Source organism: Rana temporaria, chromosome 9 (assembly GCF_905171775.1).
Source record: "Rana temporaria chromosome 9, aRanTem1.1, whole genome shotgun sequence".
NCBI lineage: Eukaryota > Metazoa > Chordata > Amphibia > Anura > Ranidae > Rana > Rana temporaria.
In genome coordinates, this window is record NC_053497.1 from 129,291,718 (window position 1) to 129,317,067 (window position 25,350).

The 25,350-nt window shown below is 45.0% G+C and overlaps 1 protein-coding gene across 1 annotated transcript; it reads left to right on the forward strand.

The window, feature by feature from the left end:
- Positions 1-13,852: 13,852 nt before the first annotated feature.
- Positions 13,853-24,208, forward strand: LOC120914053 (lipocalin-like). Its single transcript, XM_040324495.1, has 7 exons — positions 13,853-14,015; positions 17,233-17,372; positions 18,227-18,303; positions 18,427-18,540; positions 22,232-22,333; positions 23,066-23,091; positions 24,101-24,208. The coding sequence occupies exons 1-6, from the start codon at positions 13,920-13,922 to the stop codon at positions 23,086-23,088; spliced, it is 552 nt and encodes a 183-aa protein (XP_040180429.1). The 5' UTR covers positions 13,853-13,919; the 3' UTR covers positions 23,089-23,091; positions 24,101-24,208.
- Positions 24,209-25,350: the final 1,142 nt, after the last annotated feature.

Sequence of the window (25,350 nt, forward strand, 5' to 3'; positions counted from 1 at the left end):
TATTCCGGTTATTGCTAGATGCAGACTGACCGAGTTAACCACTGACTTCTTTCATTCACTTCAGTTTCCCTGCTCTGCCCTTGTCTTACGAAGTCCAAGTCCTTTCGCTACATTCTTCAAATTAAATAAAAGCATAAAACTCCATATTAAAAGGCCAATCCACATAACATTTTAGTTTTCAGTTGATATTGGAAAGTTCAGCAGGCTGATGGTCCAAGAGGCACAGAAAACAGATATTAAACAGGGTCTAGGTGCCAGACGGGTATTGTACCTAAATGGAGCAATGACTGACAATAGCAGAGATAACAATGCCGATGATAAAGAGAAGCCCAGACAAGCTGAGTACAAACGCCATCCAAAAACAATTCACATGAATAATCCAAAGGCATGGTCTGTCAGAGACAAGTCAGTCACATAAACCTTGATCCAGGGCATGATCAAAACAGAATAACCCATTGACCAGGCACAGGTTAAATGTCCAGCAGTCTATTCAGGACCTTGCCTGATTAGGGTAGGTGTGGGCTGCAGCGCTTAGAAACAACCAGCAGGAGGCAAAGGTTTGAAGATGATTTTTAAAGGGCTTGTAAAGGTTTGTTTTTTATTTTATAAATAGGTTCCTTTAAAGTGGTTAAAGTCGCATTAATATACGCGGTTTACGTAAGTTGTACGTCCGGCGTAAAGTTAAGCCTCATAAAGCAGGTGTAAGTCATGTTAAGGTATGGACCAGGGAACAGCTGTCGTATGTTACGTCGTGTACGTAGTAGTACGTGAATAGGGCTGGGCGTAGGTTAAGTTCACGTCGTAGGCAGTGATTCGACGTATCTTAGGGAGTATTTCCGATGGGATTCTGAGAATGCGCACTGGGATGCGTCCACGGGACGGTGCATGCGCCGGTCGTTCTGCCCATCATTTGCATGGGGTCACGGTTCATTTAAATGGATCACGCCCACTTCCACCTACTTTGAATTAGGCCGGCTTACACCGAAGAATTTACGTTACGCTGGCGCAACGTTGGGAGCAAGTGCTTTGTGAATACTGTGCTCGCCGCTCTGCGCGACGTCGGCGTAGCGTATATTCGATACGATATGCCGGCATAATTATGCGCCGAGGTATGATAATCCGGGCCCCTGTGTTTAATGTTTTGTTGATCTTTAGTAGAAAAAAAAAGAGCTTTAGAGGACCGGGAGAACAACAGGGCAGAATTGTTCATTTTTTACAACCTGTGTGAACAATGCCTAAAGGTGTTTAGAATCTTCATTTGATGAAGTTGGCCCTCCAACCCCCACCAAAACTCTAACTAGGCAGCTGGAGGGGATTGTACACATGCCAAGAACGCTTGTGAAGTTCGACAGGCGGCACTGTCTGGAAAACGTGTCAATTGGATCACACTGCAACCGTGGGCCAAATACTTGTCTTGTGGTTGCTGCATGTTAGTTCCATGCACAATTACCATTCAAGAAAATAAATAAAACATTGGCATTCCAGAGGCAACAGTATAACCTCCTGAATGCCAAAAAACTGTTGCTTCACCACCCTCTAAAAAGCGATCCACCAAAGATCGCTTTTCGGAGACTGCTGTGGTGTGAACCTAGCCTTAACCCTAGCGCCCATAGATGGTTCGAATCTCGGCAGGTTTAGCAGGGACTGGCTGATTCTCAAACCATCTATGGGCAGGCTGATTGTACCCAAGTCAATTTATATAGCTGATGGAATTGTTGCAAGCGGCTATAGCTGCTAGCAATAATCACTGTGTTCTTCCAGCAGGGATGGCTTCCTGCGTCTTCTGCCAGCAGAACACAATAGCTCCGCGGTGAGATTCCACCATCAACAACTCGCGAGTCCTACAAATTCTGTTTGGTCAGCCTTAGTAAATCAACCTTTATGAGTCTGATTGCTCATTGAATGCCATACATGGTGGATATCTTATCACAACCATTGTTAAAGCAAAACTGTGGCCAAAAATAGCAAGATAAAAAAAATAGTCCTTTGGATAAAATAAATCCAGTTTATCCTGCCATATTAACCTTCAATATACAGTGATGAAAATAAGTATTTGAACACCCTGCTATTTTGCAAGTTCTCCCACTTGGAAATCATGGAGGGGTCTGAAATTGTTACCGTAGGTGCATGTCCACTGTGAGAGACATAATCAAAAAAAAAATCCAGAAATCACAATGTATGATTTTTTTAACTATTTATTTGTATGATACAGCTGCAAATAAGTATTTGAACACCTGAGAAAATCAATGTTAATATTTGGTACAGTAGCCTTTGTTTGCAATTACAGAGGTCAAACGTTTCTTGTAGTTTTTCACCAGGTTTGCACACACTGGAGGAGGGATTTTGGCCCACTCCTCCACACAGATCTTCTCTAGATCAGTCAGGTTTCTGGGCTGTCGCTGAGAAACACGGAGTTTGAGCTCCCTCCAAAGATTCTCTATTGGGTTTAGGTCTGGAGACTGGCTAGGCCACGCCAGAACCTTGATATGCTTCTTACAGAGCCACTCCTTGGTTATCCTGGCTGTGTGCTTTGGGTCATTGTCATGTTGGAAGACCCAGCCTCGACCCATCTTCAAAGCTCTAACTGAGGGAAGGAGGTTGTTGCCCAAAATCTTGCAATACATGGCCCCGGTCATCCTCTCCTTAATACAGTGCAGTCGCCCTGTCCCATGTGCAGAAAAACACCCCCAAAGCATGATGCTACCACCCCCATGCTTCACAGTAGGGATTGTGTTCTTGGGATGGTACTCATCATTCTTCTTCCTCCAAACACGGTTAGTGGAATTATGACCAAAAAGTTATATTTTGGTCTCATCTGACCACATGACTTTCTCCCATGACTCCTCTGGATCATCCAAATGGTCATTGGCAAACTTAAGACGGGCCTTGACATGTGCTGGTTTAAGCAGGGGAACCTTCCGTGCCATGCATGATTTCAAACCATGACGTCTTAGTGTATTACCAACAGTAACCTTGGAAACGGTGGTCCCAGCTCTTTTCAGGTCATTGACCAGCTCCTCCCGTGTAGTCCTGGGCTGATTTCTCACCTTTCTTAGGATCATTGAGACCCCACGAGGTGAGATTTTGCATGGAGCCCCAATCCGAGGGAGATTGACAGTCATGTTTAGCTTCTTCCATTTTCTAATGATTGCTCCAACAGTGGACCTTTTTTCACCAAGCTGCTTGGCAATTTCCCCGTAGCCCTTTCCAGCCTTGTGGAGGTGTACAATTTTGTCTCTAGTGTCTTTGGACAGCTCTTTGGTCTTGGCCATGTTAGTAGTTGGATTCTTACTGATTGTATGGGGTGGATAGGTGTCTTTATGCAGCTAATGACCTCAAACAGGTGCATCTAATTTAGGATAATAAATGGAGTGGAGGTGGACATTTTAAAGGCAGACTAACAGGTCTTTGAGGGTCAGAATTCTAGCTGATAGACAGGTGTTCAAATACTTATTTGCAGCTGTATCATACAAAAAAATAGTTAAAAAATCATAAATTGTGATTTCTGGATTTTTTTTTTTTGATTATGTCTCTCACAGTGGACATGCACCTACGATGACAATTTCAGACCCCTCCATGATTTCCAAGTGGGAGAACTTGCAAAATAGCAGGGTGATCAAATATTTATTTTCCTCACTGTAGAAATTTTCTTTGGAGTACTTCTTTTTCCCCCACTCAATCTCCTCGGTCTGATGGCCAACATCATTCAACCCACTGCCACTGAGCCCAGGTTGTCCTGAACCCACTCCAGCCTGTAACTGGACAGTGAAAGGAGAAATACATTAATGAGCTCATCTCGCTCTCTCCCCCTTGGGGGGGGGGCAAACAAAATTGACCCCCTCACTCCCCCCACCCCGTCATTTGCCTGCTCACCCATTGCCCGCCAACCCCACACTTTCCCCATCCAGGTTGCGTCTTCGTGGCCTCCCCCTGCATCTCCTCCCGAATCCCGGCGGTCGCTTCTCCTCACAGCCAATCAGGTCTTAGGACTCATGGCCAATCTGTCTTAGGACCTGCTTCCTGATTGGCAGGGAGGAGAAGCAGGAAGACGTTAGCGAATATTAATTCTGAGCCCACCATTTTTCAAGCCAACTAGACCCTCAGGCTCTAATCACATGCTTCAAAAAATAAAACTAATCCCCATAGAAATCCATGAGTCCAGCGCCCTGTAGGACATTGCTCCTGGTCTGAATCCGCCATGCAAAATTCCACTGTGAATAAAGTTTCCTCACTTCTTAGACACAGAATGTGTCATTTTATAACACTGGTCTGTTACGTGTTGTTGTGTAATGTGCATATTATGTATGCATGAAGAAGATTATATAATGGTATGTTTTTGAAATGTGCTTAGAAGGGCAAGCTACAGCAGATGCAGGAATGTGCCAGTGGCTGGAAAATATATAGTTATTTAATGCTTACAGACAGATTACATATTCGTCGATCAGGGCCGTTTGAAGGAATTTGGGGGCTCCAAGCAAGAAGCGGAGGAGGGGGTGTTGCTGAGTTTCAAGTTGAGAAGCGGGGGGGGGGGGGGTCAGATGCAGCTGCTGCTGAACACCGAGAAGTACTTCTTCTGTCATTGCATTGCAAGTTGATAAGTGGGGAAGAGGGGGGGGGGGGGGGTTGTTACGCTGTGAAAGCTGTGGAACCATTTTGTTTTATCATTTTGCTGCGTGTAAAAAATGCCCATTGATTCTGCTATAAGCGGGGGGGTAATTGGCTGCTGCTGCCGCTGCCGAACGTCGGCTAGTATTTCTTCTGACTGCCCCCCCCATGTTCTTTTACCCCCCCTTACTCCCCCCCTCCCTAGCACATACTGGTCCGCTGCATACAGCTGCTGCCCACCTCCCTACAGCATATAGCTGCTGCCCCCCTCCCTACCGCATACCGCCGCATAGAGCTGCTGCCAAACTTTGGCTAGTACTTCTTCTGACCCCCCCCATGTTCTTTTTACCCTCCCCCCCACCGCATACCGCACACCGCGCAGTATAAGATTCAGTTTGCTCTTCCTGGTGACTTGTTGGTATGGTTCCCCTATCGAGGGTTCCTGTAAGGACTGCGCAGGCCCAATCCTTGCCGACGGAAATCTCCGAACCTCGTCCGGCATCCAGGCTCATTCCTTAACATCCCAGGTGGATTGGAGGATGTTAAAAAAAGAGCCAGGAGGACGAGCGAGCGTAGCGTGCCGTCCGAGCGAAGTGAGGCCGACTGGCCACTTACCTCAAATTCCACGTCGCTCTGGAGGTTTGGTGATTTCCGTTGGCAAGGATTGCAGGAACCATCTCGATAGCCGGAACCATATCGTCAGATCACCGGCCGGACTGAAAGGAAGTGAGCACTGAGTGTGTGCACTTCTGTCAGTCCGGCCGGGAACAAGAAACTAAATCTCCTGTACCACGCGGTTACGGTACCCGGCCGGACTGCAGGAGGAATTAGGAAAAGAGCTCGGCCACGCTACAGGCTGCAGCATTAATAGGAAGCGGCGGCACGGCAGGGGCTCGCTCTGCTGGGGCCCCAGGCCAGCTCGGGGGCCCCAAGCAGTTGCTTGTTTTGCCTGTCTTGTTCCGACGGGCCTGCCGACGATGCCAATTGCTTCCGGGAGAGACTGTTGGAAATGTCTGATTGAATCATAACTGCACAGCTCAGTAAGCACATTACTCTATGAGCACTGAGGCAGAAGCAAAGGATGGATCTGCACCATCCAACTGCATACGATTTGTCATATAAATAGTGTAAGTGCCTGGTATTTTATATATACCCCGATCAGCTATAACTTTATGCCCACACACCTAATACTAAATAGGTCTCCCTTTTACCACCAAAACAGCTCTGACCCATCAAGTCATGAACACTACAAGACCTCTGAAGGTATGCTGTGGGGACACCAATTCTGGAGACAGTCAGATATTCCCTTACTTTGGATGGATTTCCTCTCACTTCTTGTTTTGGTTATGGGACAGGAAGTGAAGGGAAATCTCCCCAATTGGACAGAAGTGGCAAAAAAAAACGAGGTTTTATAACCCACAATCCAAAATGAAAAAAAAAAAAAAGTTTTTCCCTTTGTTATACTTGAATCACATATAAAGGAACTGAAAAGAGGAACGTGTTTGAATTCCAGCCTAGGTGACAAGTTACAAAATCCAAGAACTATAACGAGACAGAGATTGCCGCTCCAGGCAGGTCTTGTTAGGTGCAAATCTTCTTCTCAGGAACTGAGGGTGCTGGCAATGCACATGGCAAATAAGAACAAAAGATAATCAGGACAGCCGCACTCCAATCCAACGCAACTTTAATGTAAAAAACTGGAAACAGGCACTACAAGTCACAGCAACGGAACCTAGGACAGCTGACGCGTTTCACACTAACTTCAGTGGGGTAGATTCAGCTAGGGGCGCGCACTGCTACGGCGGCGCAGCGTACCGTTTTTGCGCTACGCCTCCGTAAATTACTGGAGCTACGCTTTATTCACGAAGCATTTGCTCCATAATTTGCGGCGGCGTTTCGTAAAAGGGGCCGGCGTAAGCGCGCGTAATTGAAATTATCTCGTAGGGGGCGTGGATCATTTAAATTAGGCGCGTTCCCGCGCCGAACGTACTGCGCATGCTCCGTCGGGAAAATTTCCCGACGTGCATTACGGTAAATGACGTCGCAAGGACGTCATTTGCTTCGACGTGAACGTAAATGGCGTCCAGCACCATTCACGAACCACTTACGCAAACTACGTAAATTTTGAAAATCGCGACGCGGGAACGACGTCTATACTTACCATTGGCTGCGCCTCCTAATAGCAGGAGCAGCCTTAAGACGAAAGCGATGAACGCAAACGACGTAAAACACGACCGCCGGGCACGCGTACGTTTGTGAATCGGCGTGAGTATGCAATTTGCATACTCTACGCTGACAACTACGGGAACGCCACCTAGCGGCCAGCGTCAGAATGCAGCCTAAGATACGACGGCATAAGAGCCTTATGCCAGTCGTATCTTAGGCTACAGTCAGCGTATCGAGCTTTCTGAATACAGAAAGTTGATACGCCGGCGCTACTTAGCAATTACGCTGCGTATCTATGGATACGCAGGCGTAATTGCTTGCTGAATCTACCCCACTGTTTACTATGAGTGAACACTGAAGTTAGTGTGAAATGCGTCAGCTGTCCTAGGTTCCGTTGCTGTGACTTGTAGTGCCTGTTTCCAGTTTTTTACATTAAAGTTATGTTGGATTGGAGTGCGGCTGTCCTGATCATCTTTTGTTCTTACTAGGTGATAAGTTAGTGGAGTGAATGTAGCCACCTAGGAACAGCAAGTATGTTTAGCGCATGATTACCGGGTGAAAATAAAACAAAAACAGCTTAAAAAAAGAAAACGTATGCAGCCACCACATCTAAGGACTAGTATGCTGCAATACATTTGGGGTTTTTAGATGAGCTTTAAAAACAAGTCAGAATTGGCAGCTCATTGTTACCCTTACATTTTTCCATTAAGGGCTTGTTAATGCTAGAATGCATGTGCTATTTTTTGTGGGCGCACAGGCTGTAATAAAAAATCTGACAGGAATTTTGAAGACTAATTAAACTTTCAGTTTAAATCAGCCGAATGGATTCTAGGTTAATTAAAAACAAAAAAGGCGAGCAAGGTCTTCTAGTTGGTTGTCTTTAAAAAGCAGCCACAGCCTGAGTAGAAAGGTCTGTCCCCTGCCAGTGGCTGCAGAGAAGGACTCTTGTTCTCTGTGGGGTCAGTGGTTTCTCTGCAAAACTCTAACATGCCCCCTACTGGGTCAAAGCTTGAGGTCTTCATTCAGCAGATAACACGATTGTTGCGGATTGCAGAGCTATAGGTTGGACTCAGCAGGGGCATGCCAAACCTCTGAGCGATCACCGTTTCCACCCAGAGAAGATTCTGTGCAGCATGCTGGCAGGGGACAGGCTTTTCTAAGCAGACTGATTTCTTTTTAAAGAAAACAAACTGTAAAGCAAATTCACACTAGTCTACTGTGTGAACGCACAAAAAATTATGACATTTTGTGCACATTCAGAAAAAAACACAAAACAAAAATGCATGTTGGTTTTTGCAGTGGCATTTATTGCTAATGGAAAATGTGCCAAGCACAGGGAAAAGCACAAATGAAAAACTGCCCTAGGTTCAAAACTCAAAAAAGAGCATTAGCTAGATTCAGGTAGAGTTAGGTCGGCGTATCAGTAGATACGCCGACCCAACTCGGAATCTGCGCCGACCTAAGTTTAAGTGTATTCTCAAACTGAGATACACTTAAACCTAGCTAAGATACGACGGCTTGCGCCGTCCTATCTTAGGGTGCAATATTTAGGCTGGCAGCTAGGTGGCGCATCCATTGCGGTCGGCGTAGAATATGTAAATCACTAGATACACCTATTCACGAACGTACGCCCGGCCGACGCAGTACAGATATGCCGTTTACGTAACGCTTTATCAGGCCTAAAGTTATTCCATCAAATAGTTGGAAAAGTAATGTTAAAGTATGGCCGCCGTTCCCGCGTCGAAATTCGAAAATTTTACGTCGTTTGCGTAAGTCGTCCGTGAATAGGGATTTACGTCATTTACGTCCACGTCGAAAACAATAGGCAAGTGCGGCGTACGTTGCCGCAATGCACACTGGGAAATGTAGGCGGACGGCGCATGCGCCGTTAAAAAAAAAACGTCAATCACGTTCGGTCAAACCAAATTATCATAAAACACGCACCCTCAGCCTATTTTGAATTAGGCGCGCTTGCGCCCGCCGCATTTACGCAACGCCGCCGTAAGTTAGGAGGCAAGTACTTTGAGAATACAGTACTTGCCTCTCTGACTTAAGGCGGTGTAGCGTAAATACGATACGCTACGCCGCCTTAAAGTTGCGCGCCCCTACCTGAATCTGGTTACTTCTCTGCTGCGTTTTTCACATATAAGGCAGCCCACTGAAATAAATGGGCCGCCCTATACGCAAAGCATTACAACCCACAAATACACACGTGTGCGACACCTGACTGCACTACACAATGTGAACCGAGGCTAATACTTTGCACACCTTTTGTTTTTATTCACCAGGAATGAATTTAGCTGATATTTCTCTTTTGGCTTTAAAGTGATTCTAAAAGGATGTTTTATTTATCTTTTCATAATAATAAACATGTTATACTTACCTGCTCTGTGCAATGGTATTGCAGAGCAACATCGATCCTCCTCTTGTGGGATTCCCCATAGCAAGTGGCTTGCTATGGGGGCACTCATAAGGGCTTGCTCCCAAGCTGCGCTGTGTGTGTCCATTGACACACACAGCATAGATTGGCTCTGCCCCCCCACTCTTTCCTCGCTGTCTGTAATTGACAGCAGCAGGAGCCAATGGCTCTCTTCGATGCGTTGATCTCCACTATGGAGAGAGAGAGCTGCTGCTCATGCACATCACTGGATCAAGATCGAGGCTCAGGTAAGTATAATGAGGGCTGTCGGAGGGGGAGCTGCACACAGGTTTTTTTTTAACTTAGTGATTGTAAAGTCATGTATTTTTTTCCTATAAAAATAACAAACATGTTATACTTACCTGCCCTGTGCAGTGGTTTTGCACAGAGCAGTCCAGAACCCTCCTCTTCTCGGGTCCCTCTTTGGCTCTCCTGGCCCCTCTCTCCTGTCGAGTGCCCCCAGCAGATTGCTATAGGGACACCTGAGCTGAGCTGCAGCTCCATGTGTCCATTCAGATATGGAGCCCAGGTTCAGCCCCACCCCCTCTCTCTACTGATTGGTTAACTGGCTTTGATTGACAGCAATGGGAGCCAATAACGCCGCTGCAGTGTCTTAGCCAATCAGGAGGGAGAGTCATGAATGGCCGAGACACTTGTGAAGATCGCTGGACAGAGAAAGGTTCGATTTGAGCTTTTGGTCGGAAACTCCGACCGTGTGTAGGCTCCATCAGACTTTTTCTGTCGGAATTTCCGACAGCAAAAATTTGAGAGCTGGTTCTCAATTTTTTTCGGCAAATTCCGATCGTCTGTATGCAATTCCGACGTGCAAAAAAACACGCATGCTCGGAATCATTGAACTTAATTTTCTTGGCTCGTTGTAGTGTTGTACATCCCCGCGTTCTTGACGGTCGGAATTTTGTGTGACCGTGTGTATGTGACACAAGTTTGAGGCAGAATTCTGTCGGAAAAAAATCCACGGTTTTCTTGTCAGAATCCTGTGGGCGCAACATTAGGGGTGTTGGGGCAACTGCTACACATAGAAGGCTTTTTATCTTAATTTATAAAGTAAAAAACATTTTTTTTTGCTAGAAAATTACGTAGAACCCCCTAACACCCTAGAGAATAAAATGGCGGTCATTGCAAAACTTTTTGTCACACCGTATTTGCGCAGCGGTCTTGCAAGCGCACTTTTTTTAAAAAAAAAACAAATTTTTAATTAAAAAATAAGATAACAGCAAAGTTAGCCCAATGTTTTTTTATATTGTGAAAGATAATGTTACGCCAAGTAAATTGATACCCAACATGTCATGCTTCAAAATGATGCCCGCTCGTGGAATGGCATCAAAGTTTAAAACCTTAAAAATCTCCATAGGCGTCGTTTAAAAAATTCTACAGGTTGCATTTTTGAGTTACAGAGGAGGTCTAGGGCTAGAATTATTGCTCTTGCTCCAACGATCGCGGCGATACCTCACGTGTGGTTTGAACACCGCTTTCATATGCGGGCGCTGCTCACATGTGTCCGCTTCTGCGCGCAAGCTTGTCGGGATGGGGCACTTTAAAAAAAACAATTATTATTATTTATTTTACTTGATTTTATTTATTTTTACACAGTAAAAAATAAAATTGTCATTTGAAAAAAAAATAGTCCTTTAAGAGCTATGGGTGGAAGTGACGTTTTGACGTTGCTTCCGCCCTGCTATGGTATGGAGACGGGTGGGGGCCATCTCACTGGTATCTATACCCAGCCACTGACAGGACCCCGATCGCCTCCGCCGGTACCGACGGCTCCGGTAAGCGGCGGAGGGCGTGGGAGAGCCGCGGGAGGGGGGCCCTCGGTTATGGCAGCAGCTGCTACCATTACCGAGATATCCCTCTTCAAAGTGCCGACGTATATCGTCGTCGGGCAGTCGGTAAATGGTTAAGATAAAAAAACCTTCTGCCTTTACAACCCCTTTAGCCACTTAAGGACCACCTCCTGCAGATATACGTCGGCAGAATGGCACGGCTGGGCACAAGCACGTCCTCTTTAAGTGCCCAGCCGTGGGTTGCGGGCGCGCCCGCGACCCGGTCCGAAGCTCCGTGACTGGGGCCGCGGGACCCGATCGCTGCCGGAGTCCCGCGATCGGTCCCCGGAGCTGAAGAACGGGGAGAGCTGTGTGTAAACACAGCTTCCCCATTCTTCACAGTGGCAGCTTCATTGATAGTGTGTTCCCTAATATAGGAAAACACGATCAATGACGTTACACGTCCAGCCCCACCCCCCTACAGTTAGAAACACATATGAGGTCACACATAACCACTAGGGGGCGCTGTAGGGGTTAACTCCAAAACTGCAATTGTCATTTTCACAGTAAACAATGGCCCAGATTCACGTAGACGTGCCTATCTTTAGGCGGGCGTAGCATATCTCAGATACACTACGCCGCCGTAACTTAGTGAGGCAGGTCCCGTATTCACAAAGAACTTGCGCCCTAAGTTACGGCGGCGTAGTGTAACTGTGCCGGCGTAAGCCCGCGCAATTCAAAGTAGGCTGGTGTGGGCGTGTTGTATGCTAATGCATCGTGACCCGACGTAATTGACGCTTTTAACGAACGGCGCATGCGCCGTCCGTGAACGTATCCCAGTGCGCATGCTCAAAATTACGCCGCTAATAGTCAATGCTTTCGACGTGAACGTAACTTACGTCCAGCCCCATTCACTGACGACTTACGCAAACGACGTAAAATACGATGCTGTTTGTACGTTTCCGACGTCCATACCTAACATGACTTACCCCTGCTTTATGAGGGGTAACTTTACGCCGGCGTATGTCTTACGTAAACAACGTATCTTGATACGCCGGGCGCACGTACGTTCGTGAATCGGCATATCTATCTAATTCGCATATTCGACGCAGAAATATACGGAAGCGCCACCTAGCGGCCAGCGTAAATATGCACCCTTAGATACGACGGCGTAGGAGACTTACGCCGCTCGTATCTAGGCAACTGTGAGGCGTATCTGATTCTATGAATCAGGCGCCGAGTTGCGACGGCCCACACTCAGAGTTACGACGGCGTATCTGGAGATACGCCGTCATAACTTCTTTGTGAATCCGGGCCAATGTATTTTTATAGCATTTTTTGCTGTGAAAATGACAATGGTCCCAAAAATGTGTCAAAATTGTCCGATGTGTCCGCCATAATGTCGCAGTCACGAAAAAAAACGCTAATCGCCGCCATAACTAGTAAAAAAAAAAAAAAAAATTAATAAAAATGCAATAAAACTATCTCCTATTTTGTAAACGCTATAAATTTTGGCAAACCAATCGATAGACGCTTATTGCGATTTTTTTTTTACCAAAAATATGTAGAAGAATACGTATCGGCCTAAACTGAGGAAAAAAATAAGTTTTTTTTATATATTTTTGGGGGATATTTATTATAGCAAAAAGTAAAAAATATTGCATTTTTTTCAAAATTGTCGCTCTATTTTTGTTTATAGCGCAAAAAATAAAAACCGCAGAGGTGATAAAATACCACCAAAAGAAAGCTCTATTTGTGGGAAAAAAAGGACGCCAATTTTGTTTGGGAGCCACGTCGCACGTCCGCGCAATTGTCAGTTAAAGTGACCCAGTGCCGATTCGTAAAAACTGTCCGGGTCCTTTACCTGCATAAAGGTCCGGGTCTTAAGTGGTTAAGGTAAGAAAACCCTCAGCCTTTAGAACCACTTGAAACTTGGCTATTTTTTTATATTTTATAATTGGGCCCCCAGGCAATTTTTTTTCTGGAACTTTTTGTGGGTGTCACGTGTCCCGCGATTTTGTTTGTGCGATTTTGCCACGTGGCAAAATATTGGGATGCCATTGAGAAATAATGGCATCGCAAACGTGTCCCGCTTTTTGCCACGATTGTGGATTTGTGGGAAGAATCGCGGCAATTCCAATCACCTAGGTGCAAATGGAACCTTACCGCTTGACAGGCTGGGAGAGTGGTTTATGATAGATGAGACCTACAGGGTCTCTTCTGTCATATTAACCCTACCTGTCAGCGTTAATGATTCCACACTATAACTCAAGAAAAGGTTTTGGCTTTAGACATACGTTCATTTAAAAGAGATAACATCTTAGAGCTAGAACACGCTAATCTTGCTTCACTAGTGATAGGCATCCTTAGAAGTTAAACACCCACGCTTTAATACCTGCATTAAATGGGAGTGCATGGTTTGCAGAATAAGACACAATCCTTTCCTTCATTATTTACATACCTTGCCCAGTAAGGGCTCCACTATACATACAAGGATCTAATTGTGTTCTGTGATTATTGAATCATGTTCAAAGAGCGTTACAACAAAAGGCAGCGGCTGGAGACTCCGGCGTCCTGGACATTGCAGTGCCCCCAGGCAGAGTCACATCGGTTGTTTACAGAAATCACAACGTATGGGGATTCTACGCCTTCTCTGTCAATGTGATGCACAGCAAGAGGTGGGCAGAAAAACTGATGACACTATTACCCCTTCATTTCCCCAGCCCAGATTCCTCCCCTGATCGCTGGGTACATTCCATAACATTCTCCGCAGGGGGCATGCAGGGGCTGGTGTTCAGACTTGCCAGCACCAGTCCCTATGGTCATGTGGGATGCTCCCAGCTGTGGGCTTGTCCAGCCAATCTGTATAAAAGTCACAGCAGCCCTGCATCCTCATTACTAACACCAGACGAGACAGAAGAAGCCTTTGAGACCAATCCAGGACCATGAAGGGACTCGTACTCAGCTTAGCCCTCGCCACTCTGTATGTCCTGTATGTACAGGCCGACGTTCCCCTCCAGCCGGACTTCCAAGAGGACAAAGTAAGTGCCACAATTTCCCATCACATATACTCAGACTAGCTGCAAAATACTTCAAGGGTCGCTCCACCCAAAACTGATCATTTAGGTTTGGATGGAGCAAGGTGAGGTGACTCATCTAATGACTTCTCATGTCTGTTGGGAACTATAGTGGTTAAATCTCCCTCATGGAGTCCCTGGCTCTGCCCTCTAGCCCTTGATGTCCCTCTTCTGTGTCCAATGCGGACACCAAAAGCATACAGAGCTTCCAAAAGTCCAACCAGTCACCAATGCTTAATGTTAATGCTTTGTATTGAGGCGTACTCGTCTTATTGCAGAACAAGATCTCAATCTTCCTATGCAGTGTCTGTTATGTTATATTATATTAAAGGTTCACTCAATCCAAAAGAAACATTTCAGTTTTTAGTGGGGAACAGTGGTCTCAAAGACCTGTCAACACCTTGGGGCTCTCAGACTGCAGTGGTGAAATTATGTCAGTCATTTGTGTCTCTGATAATAAAGGTGACACTTTCTCGAAGTTGGAATTGCAAATGATGTATTATATACTAAAGTCATTCTAGCAGAACAATGGGAAGAAGAATTGCAGGCGGGTTACACAGTGCTCCCTAAACATGGCTCAACTCCTCTCACAATTATCCTCTCACATTATTTTGCGGGTACAGTACACACCGGTCAAGTTGGTTTGCATGGGGGTGCAATCTGATCCCACTAGTACTTGGTGTTGCAGGGACCGCGGGGGTCTGATACACCTGGTATGGCGGTGCCCTAAGCTGCACCCATACTGGAAAAAGGTAATTGACACACTCAATCGGGCCTTCCAGGTTCGGATCACAGAGGACCCTTAATATTGCCTGCTGGGTATTTTGCATGGCTTCCACTCCTTCCAGATAGAGGATGCCCCTAGACAGGCAATTGCAAGAGCCCTCTTTGAGGCCCCTTAGTACTATTGAGACACTGGAAAGCCACAGAACCCCCCACACTGCGGAAATGGCGTGCTTGAATGGGGGGCGCCCTCGGGTTGGAGAAGTTTATCTACCAACACAGAGGTAGTGGGGGGAAATTTGACAAATTATGTATAAGACTGTTTATAGTGTTAACAACATACTTACTAATACTTGCTGTACTTGTGAATTTATTTTGCTCTGACATGTGCATGACCTGTTTATTTCGTCCAATAAAAACCTTGTTTGATGAAAAAGTAATTCTAGCAGGGGAGGGTGATACCAGCAATTAGGTTGGTAATGTTTACAGCTGGTGGACGGTAGTGGAAATCTGTCAGGGATATCATGAGTATGCAGAAATATACATTTTAGTTCTGGATTGATTGTCAACAGGGTGAGACTCCTTTGTGTTGGCGAAAGAAGGTGAACTGGGCTGGGGGCCCTAGTGTGGAGATCCATTTAAGATAAATATGTGATGATGGTGGGTTATTCAACCTAGTAAACCAAAGTACCAGTTCAGGTTGGAATTATCCTACAAAGCAGGGATATGCAATTAGTGGACCTCCAGCTGTTGCAGAACTACAAGTCCCATGAGGCATAGCATGACACTGACAGCCACAAACATGACACCCAGAGGACTTGTAGCTTTGCAACAGCTGGAGGTCCGCTAATTGCATATCCTTGCTATAAAGAATTGCAGCCCTTTTGCTAAAATCATGGGCATAGAAATAGTTAATCATTTGTTGTGTACTACAACCCACATGAGTTTACGTTGCTCTAAAGTTCTCTTGTGCCCACCTCTGCTCTATTGCTGTGAAGTTGGGAGGTTTTCATTTGACCCACAGGGTGTCTGGCATTTCTATGACATCTGTATAGTAACCAACATTTTTACAGGATACACTTACTTTTAAAAGTCAGCAAGAGTCCCTTACACACACATACATGACTCCCCAATGGCCCTCGAACAATAAGTTAAAATAATTACAGATCTCAGACTGCAACAAGTCCCACTTCAAGCTTCTGTGGTTTAGCGATGTCTGGGTTGTGTTTGCAGACTCTGGGACTCAGTGCGAGGAGATTGACAGTTTATGAACCTCCATACCTAGTACTTGCCCATGCATGGTGGTGCACAGGTGCCTGCCATTAAAAGCCTGTAAACGTTGCCCAAATAGAGTCTGTGGCAGCATGCAGTTGGAAAAGCTATATCCTCCAGTCAAAGGAAGGGTTATTATTATTGTTATACAGGATTTATATTGCACTGACAGTTTACAAAGCGCTTTACAACTTGAGGGTAGACAGTACAACTACAATACACTTTAATACACTTGGAATCAGAGGGCCCTGCTCGTTAGAGCTTACAATCTAAGAGGGAGGGTAAAGAGATACAAGAGGTAATAACTATGGAGGATGTGCTGATGGAGAACATAAATGTACAGTTGTTAGGTGAGGGTCAGATAGGCTTCTTTAAAGATATTCTCTGAAGTGTTCCCCGAGCTTCCATCCTCTGACAGGTGTGTTGGCCAATCAGGTGGCGGAAGCAAACTGCACACTTTCTATCGGGGTAATGTCTGTGGCCTCCATAGAATAAGGCATATTTGCCCCTCGTCCCCTTAATGTGACTAGGACAGCTGGGAGGTCATTCAAATGTGGTGAGAGGTCATATGGCCCACCTACACCTATGCAACCTTTGCCCATCCTTCAATACCAGGGATTGTCCTTGGAATTTATGGACGGTTGGCAACAAGACATGTAGAATACACATATAGGATTTATGAAAGTTATACAACTGTGAGTCACCAAACTTGAAGAAAATCACAGAATAAAGGGGCCCAGAGGACCCATAACTAAATATCAGCCTTGAAGAGAAACTAAAAGCCCAACTCTAGCCAAAACGTTTTATACATTTTTGGATAGAGCACGGAAGGGTTAGTGTGTCAGTCAAGCATATTTTCCCTTACCTCACTATCAGGAAAGGTAATAAGCTCTCCAATTAGAACACAGAAAAAAAAAACATTCTTAGTAGAGTGAGAAAGAGTTTGAACTTCTGACAATGTTTCATGCCTTTTGACAAACAAACCCAAATTACTTGTCACAAAGAGCAGAGGGGAAATCTTCCCAATGGGGCCACAAACTTGGTTTGGGTAGACTTGAAGCAAACATGGAACATCCCTCAGAGATCTGATTGTTTTCTCTAGGCTGCTACTCAATTGTTGCACTAATCTTCTTTGCCCTGGTACTAGTCAGTTAGCCTGTGTCTTTTTGCTTTCTTTTGGCTGTAGATTGTTGGAAAGTGGTATGGCATCGGACTGGCCTCTAACTCTGGCTGGTTCAAGGCTAAGAAGCAGTTCTTGAAGATGTGCACCACTGTTATTACCCCCACTGCTGATGGGAACCTCGATGTTGTGGCCACCTATCCTAAGTAAGTGAACCATCTGTTGATCAAGGAAGGAGTGGTATTTGTACAAAAATGTACTGTTCCTCTTTAACAATAATCATATTACCTTTGTCAGTCTCAACATCAACTGGTAAATCTATGGGAGAAAAAGATGATATCTTCCAAAGATTGTGATGAAAAAATGTAATAAAAAAATGGGGGACATGCTGACTTCGCTCTAAAAAATATCAGCTCTCTTCTGGTCTCTAGCTTTCTGAATAGCTGGCCTAAAACAAGAATGCAGCAGGAAAGGACAGAACATCTGATCCCTGTACATGTTCTGGGTGGGCATCTCAGAAAAATTTGAAACAAGGGGATCCACCCAGGCAAATACGTTTTCAGAAGGCGGTGCAGCAGTGGCAGTCCCTGTATTTGTCTAATGCTCAATTTCCTTTGAGATATCAATAAAAAGTTCATCAGTCAAAACCTGATGCCATGTAAACCATGTAGGTGGACAACTGAAACAGTTGACTTTTGAAGGAATCAAATCACAATTACCTACACAACTGCAAAGATGAGTCACATTCTGCTGATTGCCAGTTAATAGTTTGCGTAGGCTTTAGAAGCAGACTATCGCCACTTTGATAGGTGAGTTTTTTGAACATTGTGAAGTAGCTAATCCAAGCGATCCAAATGGGTCAAATACATTCTGTTCATACAGTAAAAAGAATCCCACATCGATACAGATGTAGCGACTAGCTCCCTTGAGATAAAATCAGATGAATTCTAATTGGTTGTGTTGATGACTGCACTTTTGCCTTTTACTTTTGCTTATTGAACAACTAGTAGCCTGTAGGCACTACCATCTCACACCAGATTGTTGTTTGGTTTTGTCCCAGGCAAGACCGATGTGAAAAGAAGAGCATGACCTACATCAAAACCGAACAGCCTGGCCGTTTCCTGTCCAAGAGCCCACGTAAGTCAACGCCACAGATGCCACATTATCCATTATAATAAAAAGGGATATCTACCTTGTACAGTATTGGACATCTGCTTTGCTGCATGCAAACAAAATACTTAAACTTCTGTTCTCTCTAAGGTTACGGCAGCGATCACGTCATCTCAGTGATGGAGAGCAACTATGATGAATACACCATGATGCACACTCTGAAGACCAAGGGCGGTGAGGTCAACACTGTTGTATCTCTGTTTGGTAAGTGCTTATTCACACCTCAGTGCTTAGATTATGCAAAGCAACAGGTTCACTTAGCTGCCCGACCCCCTGTTGCTTATACTCACTTTTTGTGGTTTTGCTTGCTATTTGCCTACCAGGGAGAATGAAAATTCCCTGTGCATGCAGGCTCTTGGTCAGAGGTCTCCAAACATTTTAAACAAAGGGCCGGTTTATTGTCCTTCAGACTTTAGGAGGGCCGGATTGTGGCCAGCAGGAGTAGAAATTGTCCTAGCATTAGTGGGAGTAAACATCCCCACATTTGGTATTGGGGGGGGGGGGGAATAGTGCCCCATTGCTGGTATCCTAGGGAAGAATAGAGCCCTCATTATTTGTGTCGGTGGGAGAAATGGTGCTCCATTTTTGGTGTCAGATGGCATAATAGTGTCTTGTATCAGTGGGAGGAGTAGTGCCCCAAGGGCCGGGTAAACACAAGCAAAGGGCCACATCTGGCCCTAGGGCCGCAGTTTGGAGACCACTGCTCTAGGTCAATCTGCAAAGCTAAGAAACATCAACTCACTTGTGACAGCACTTGAGAGTGGACATTGGCTGCTCAAATACCTAATGCTGTACTGTGGGAGTGAAAAGAAGCTAGTCACATGATCACCAATACCCAGAAGCACAAGTATTTAGCTTTTCTTTGGCAGGCAATTTGATGGATGGGAGAAAGAAGAGGAGGCGAGTATAAGTGGGCGGTAGGGGGGCAGGAAATCAATGGAACAAGTTGCTTTTACGTAAAAGAAATATATACATATTTTTTAAATATGTCTTATTTTATTATGTTTATTACTAACAATTATATTAATGGGTCATAGATACATTTTATTCAAGAAAATATAAAATACTAAAGACTTGAATGGTAATCCATGACAAAAAATGACAACCCCCTTGCAGAGATGACATTGTTTTAACTAGCCAGATGGCAGACACTTCTAAAGACACATAAGCAGCTCTGGGCCATCTTATTAGAAAGCCCAGCATTCTTTTCAAAATGAAAGTCATGGATGTACCCAAATGTATTTATCTGTTCAATGAAGATTCTGTTTCAGTAGTTTTAAAACCTAGCACAAGACATCATTTTACAAACTTCAAAACAAAATGAAAAATAAATAAATAAAAGGACATTAACCATTTTTGTTTTGCTGTAAACAGAAGTAATGTAGAGCTACTAAGGAAAAGTGACCTTGTCACCTAGGTTCCATGCACACTGTGTTCTTTTAGACGCCTTTTCTTTTGACAAGTTTTCCCAACACACAAGAATTTGTGTCGGAAGAGAGGGGGGGGGGGGAGCTTAAAACACAACTTGTCTATTCAGAACAGTTCTTCTGCTGTGTAGAGGGGGGGGTGTTGCTTTCCTCCAATCAGCTTTCACACTCTGTAACTGTAGCCTGTCTGCCCCCTCCTCTGTGACATGTGAAAAAAGATTTTAAAGTGAATGTAAACTCGATTCATGTAATTTGACCTAGGCACATATATCTGTAGTGTTTACTTATCTCTCTTCAAAGCCTTAAGTCCCGTGTCTTTCTGCTGTTTCGTTCCCCTGTTATCAGCATGATAACTTCTGACAACCGATATAAAAGCAGCTTGAAACTTGTGTCGGAACGGGTGCTATAAATGGATTAGCAGAGAGCTTGTCTTGTCACAGCACAGCTCTGAAAGTACCTTCATTCCTCTGTCAATGTGGGGGGGGGGTTCCTTTCTTCCAATCAGCTGTCACACTGTATGCCAGTAATCCACTCCTACTGCTGAATGTGGAAGTTAAAATTCTAAAGAATATAGCAAGCTGTGTATCACTTGAGGCTGTTCACTTCACTGGGTAGAGGAGAGGGTTTACATCCACTTTAAACACATATCTGCCCCTTTGAAGGGGTGTAGGGAAGAGAAGACTGCAGATAAATAAAACCCTATGTAGGAGGATTTGTTTTATCTCTGTGTATCACCTGAGGCTGTTCACTTCACTGGATATCTGAGGGTTTACATCCACTTTAAAGTTACAATAGACAATATCCTTCTCCAAAAATAATTCATACATATACACTACTTAATGGGCCTGTAATCTACTTTCCTAAAATGGCTTATTATTGTGTTTTTTTGCCTTCTTGTGATGTCCTCAGTGAGCTCCCAAACCTCTTTCCCCCATTAGTTGAGGTCATGTGGACTACTCTATGCACACTACAAATCCCATAGTCCATCTCGGGGGTAAGCAAGAAAGGGTGGCTACATACTGTGGCAGAGCGAGGCGAAGTGTTGGTGGAGGCATGCCAGGAAGAAATGGGCCTATGCAGCCAATGGCTTGCACAGAGGTGTCCCATTTGTGATGATGGGTCTATGTGTTCCTCCCTCCGGTTCGAAACAAGAGGGGGGGGGGGGGTATGTGGCAGAGCGAGGCTCTGTCCCAGTAGAAATGGTGTTAAAATGGACACAGGGTATGCACATTTGCTGGGTGCAACTCTACAGAGTGTAGATGTGGACTGGAGAAGACTGCTGGTGCAGCTTTCTCCAGGTTTTTGGTACTTAGTCATGGGGCTCTGTAGTTTGGAAATTCCACAGTGTCTGGGGTGGGACGGAATCTCCAACCCTGTATCCAGACTTTGTGATTACCAGCAGGGTGTGTGCTCAGGTGAGCACAGTCATTATAATGAGAGTGCGCTAAGACCTCATAGCTCCCAGTTGGAGACAGCTCCTGTAAGAGACAGGAGGTCCCCAGAAATCAGAGAGGCTGTAGGAGACAGCCAGAAAATTGGAAACTGCAAGAGGCACAGCTATAGGCGCTGAACGGAAGCCGCCTATGTTGAGGAGCCCGCTGGTCTGGGTGACCAGGATAACGTGCAGAAGTACTGCTACAGAGAGCCAGGTGGGCTAGCATTTTCTGTTTGCATTTGATGGAGAAGAACCCCCTGCGTGGGAAACCTTTGATTGAACTTTTTATTTTTGCCTTTTTAATAAAAATGGGCTACCATGCCCTTAAAACATAGTTCCTGACTGGTGTGAATCACTGAAAAAAACGCATACCACGAGAGTTAACAACCCCCAATCTTACAGTACCTACATACTATACAGTTGGACCATGGAGAACAAATGTAGCCACCCCTAAAAAGAAGTCTGATCACAGCATAAAAAGTGAATAAAGGGCCAAAAGGGTCATGTGTTCTTCCACTCCCACCTGGAACAGTAGAAAACGGAAATTTCACTTGCAAGGGAAGCTGTATGTCCCCATCCAAAAATAAATTAAATTAGAACTCCAGCAGAGCTTTTGGTTTTGGATAACATGGGGAGGGCATGGATATAACAGCCCCTGTTATTTGTTGCCAGAACGGAAAGTGAGAGGATATCCAAAATGTTACAGTTTCACAGTCAATCAATTGACTTCTCATGAATGGGTTTGTTGAAAAATCTAGCTTTGATCAGTTCAAAGAATTGGTTCAGTTTTTCTTTGTTCAGCCCACTGGCTGAACAAATAATCAGAGCCATGTGAGGCCAGTTTTACTGGAACAATAAAGTAAGGGGTAATCTCATCATGGAGATACAAACAGCAAGTAAAACCTGACCAAAATTTTATTTTACAGGAAAATTGGCAACTCATGCCTAAAACATGAAGAGCCACTTTAGTACAAGTGTTGATAAATCAGTGCCACTGTGCCTCCGAATTGACTGGATTTGTCCTCTTTTACAGGCAGATCCCCAAATCTGAAACCAGAAATCCTGGAGAGATTCAAGCAGACTGCTAAGGAATATGGACTGACTGATGAAAACATCCTCATCCTTCCTCAAACTGGTATTATCATCGTAACACACCTATCACATTTCAATGTCCCTACATGTGCAAACCCTGGGTATCTGATAAGCCCACAGCAACCAATCAGCTTTTCTATTACTTTGCATCAAATATTATTTATGATTGGCTGCCATAGTATGCTGCTCCTAAGGCTGTATGACATAAAATACTGTAGCTTTGGTGCTTTTGCCAGACACATTTCAGTTATTTTTGGTACAAGGTTAGAAAAATTACAGCTTGAATCCAGATTTGAAGCTCAGTGATGCTGCTTTGGTGCCAGTAAGGGCATTGTCAATGGTTACAGAGTTGGCAAGGTTTAGCCATGAGGTCAGGGAAAGTCAGGCTCCAGTAACAAAGTGACACTAAATCAGAGAGGGACACGGAGAAGGTATTTATAATAGAAGATAACTTGTGGTGTCTGCTTTTAGGCAAGGCCATTAACTTTAAAAGTTTATAATAGTGTAACTTATGTAAAGTGAATTATAACAGAGTACAGGTTATGTATAGTGGAATACAACTTCACCAAAACAGTTTTACATTTTTTTGCACTGCTATTTCCCCTGTGGATTGATCAGCCATGGATCCCTTGAATGCATGAGACTATTGCTAGATTGGCCTGGAACTGCAATTATACGAGGTCTACAGTGAGCTTGAATAGCAAAAAGCTCACATGACCAGACAAGATATGTACAGTCTACACAGCACTAAATCCTCTCCATTTTCTTTCCACAGATAAGTGTGCGTCCGAAGCATAAAAGGTGAGTACATTGGCCACACTGAAAAATTAAAGAGTACCTGTATATTTGGGAAATACTACTTTTTCGGGAAACTGCCGTCAGGAAAACTGCCATGACAGCTTTTGGCCGGGAAAACCGGCCAATGTGTATGCTCCATGGCAGTTATCCCGGCAGGAAAAATTAGAACGGTTTTAAAGCCAGCAGTTTACCTATGGGGAAAACCTGCGGTGGAGCATACACACGGCCGGGTTTCCCGACCAAAGCTCTCATGGCAGTTTTCCTGCCGGGAAACCCGGCCGGGTGTAGGGGGAAAAAGCTACCGAGCAGGTTCTCGGTTTTCCCCTTTTTACCACCAGGAAAACCGATTGTGTGTACAAGGCATAACACAGCTTTACAGCTTCCTTTGCCCCCTCTCCACATTTAGCCTGCTCATTGGACCACAAAGCAACATAACCAACTCTGTCCAATGAGTAAGCAGAGGGCTCAGGAAGCTTAAAAGGTGCAAATAAATATTAATGAAAGGATCTTTGTGCCTATATAGTGCATCAGAACAAGCAAAACTACACAAAGCTACACATTTTTTTCCAGGTAAAACAGTACCAATGTGTAACATTTTCTTTTTTTGTGGTGTAAGGAAGGGTCTATGGACATGGCAGTGCCAAATGGAAATAGCCTAATGCAATATGAATTCATCAGTAAGGACATGTTATACTTTTCACTGCCTTATACCTGCAATACTTAATACAATCTGATTGTACAATCTCCTGTGCATCTGACAACGACTATGTAGTACAGGGGTAAGCAACCACGGCCCTCCAGCGGTGGTGAAACTCCAAGTCCCATGAGACATTGCAAGACCCTGACAATCACAGGCATAGGTATAGAATATGCATACATACAAAAAAAACTAAATGGAAAAAAATAATCATATCTGGAATGCATCTTTAAATAGTTGTGCTCCACTGAAACAGTCATTTATGCAGCAATGTTATTTATTGGTTTCCTATATCTCATCATGTTTGTTTTTCAGAGTGAAGATGCAGTACTCCAATCGTTCCACTAGATGGCATCCATGTTATAGCTGGGTTTAGCTTGCTGTGAAAGTATACGCACAATAAACTCCTGCATGAATCCCTGATCTGTCTGATCCTTATTCATGATGAGCACATTACTATTACTTCTTTTTATTTACAAAGTAAATGGTTTCAGTGAGAAAGTGGAAAACCTCTACACTTGCTCCACTGCTGCTGACTGGCAAAGTTTTGGTGTTTGGTAATTGACACTACCTACCAGGGTTTGGAAACACTGAGCCATGACCCATCTACAGAAACCCATGGGAAGGGAGGCCAGCAATGTGGCCCAGATGCAGTGCCGGTGGAAGGATTTTTGCCAACTTAGGCGAAGGTGCATTTTAACGCCCCCCACCGGCATGCACGCATGCACGCACAGGGTACAACACATCAGGGTACAGTGCACATCAGGGCACAGCACAAGAGGGCACAGAGAACATCAGGGCATAGCACATCAGGGTACAGCACACCAGGCCACATATGGGTAAAGGGCACAGCACATCAGGGCACGGGGGTCTTGGCGCACATTAGGGCATATTGGCACACATCGTGGCATATTGGAGCACATTGGTGCACTGTGTTTACCTGGCAGCCAGTATGCAGGAAGCATCTGTGATAAGTTCTCTCTCATGTCACGCTGCCCCGGTGGCCTCTCCTCTCTTCTATCCCAGATATTGTCACAAGCAAATAGGGATGGAGGAGAAGAGGGGCGGGGGCCACCGGGGCAGCGTGACATGAGAGAGAACCTATCACACACACTGCTAGTGTGGCTGCAGCGCTCCCCTCCCTCCCTCCTCCTCTACACTTCACACACAGCAGGCATCTCCCGCTGTGTGTATCGGAGCTTAGTGTGAAAACTTTGGCCGCATTGTGAGAAAAGTCCCGCCCTCCTCCTAGATCAGCTTGTGCGATGGACACATTTTTCTGCCTATCACACGAGCTGATCTAGGAGGAGGGCGGGACTTTTCTCACAGCGCGGCCAAAGTTTTCACACTAAGCTCCAATACACACAGCGGAGATGCCTGCTGTGTGTAATCCTGGGACTCACAGAGACAAGAGAGACACTGACACAGTGACACTGTCAATTTTCCGCCCTGTTCCCTTGCGCCGTAAGGCAAGTGCCCATGTTTCCTTGCGCTAGCACCGGCCCTGCCCAGATGCAGTTTGTACCCAGGTAACTGGCTCAGGTAGTGGGCTCCATTGGCACATC

Excerpts from the sequence above, each read along its gene's own strand:
- LOC120914053 (XM_040324495.1), top strand. The coding sequence starts at position 13,920 with ATGAAGGGACTCGTACTCAGCTTAGCCCTCGCCACTCTGTATGTCCTG. Across the intron at positions 14,016-17,232 it reads CGGACTTCCAAGAGGACAAA|ATTGTTGGAAAGTGGTATGG; the intron begins GTAAGTGCCACA and ends TTTTGGCTGTAG. Across the intron at positions 18,304-18,426 it reads TTTCCTGTCCAAGAGCCCAC|GTTACGGCAGCGATCACGTC; the intron begins GTAAGTCAACGC and ends GTTCTCTCTAAG.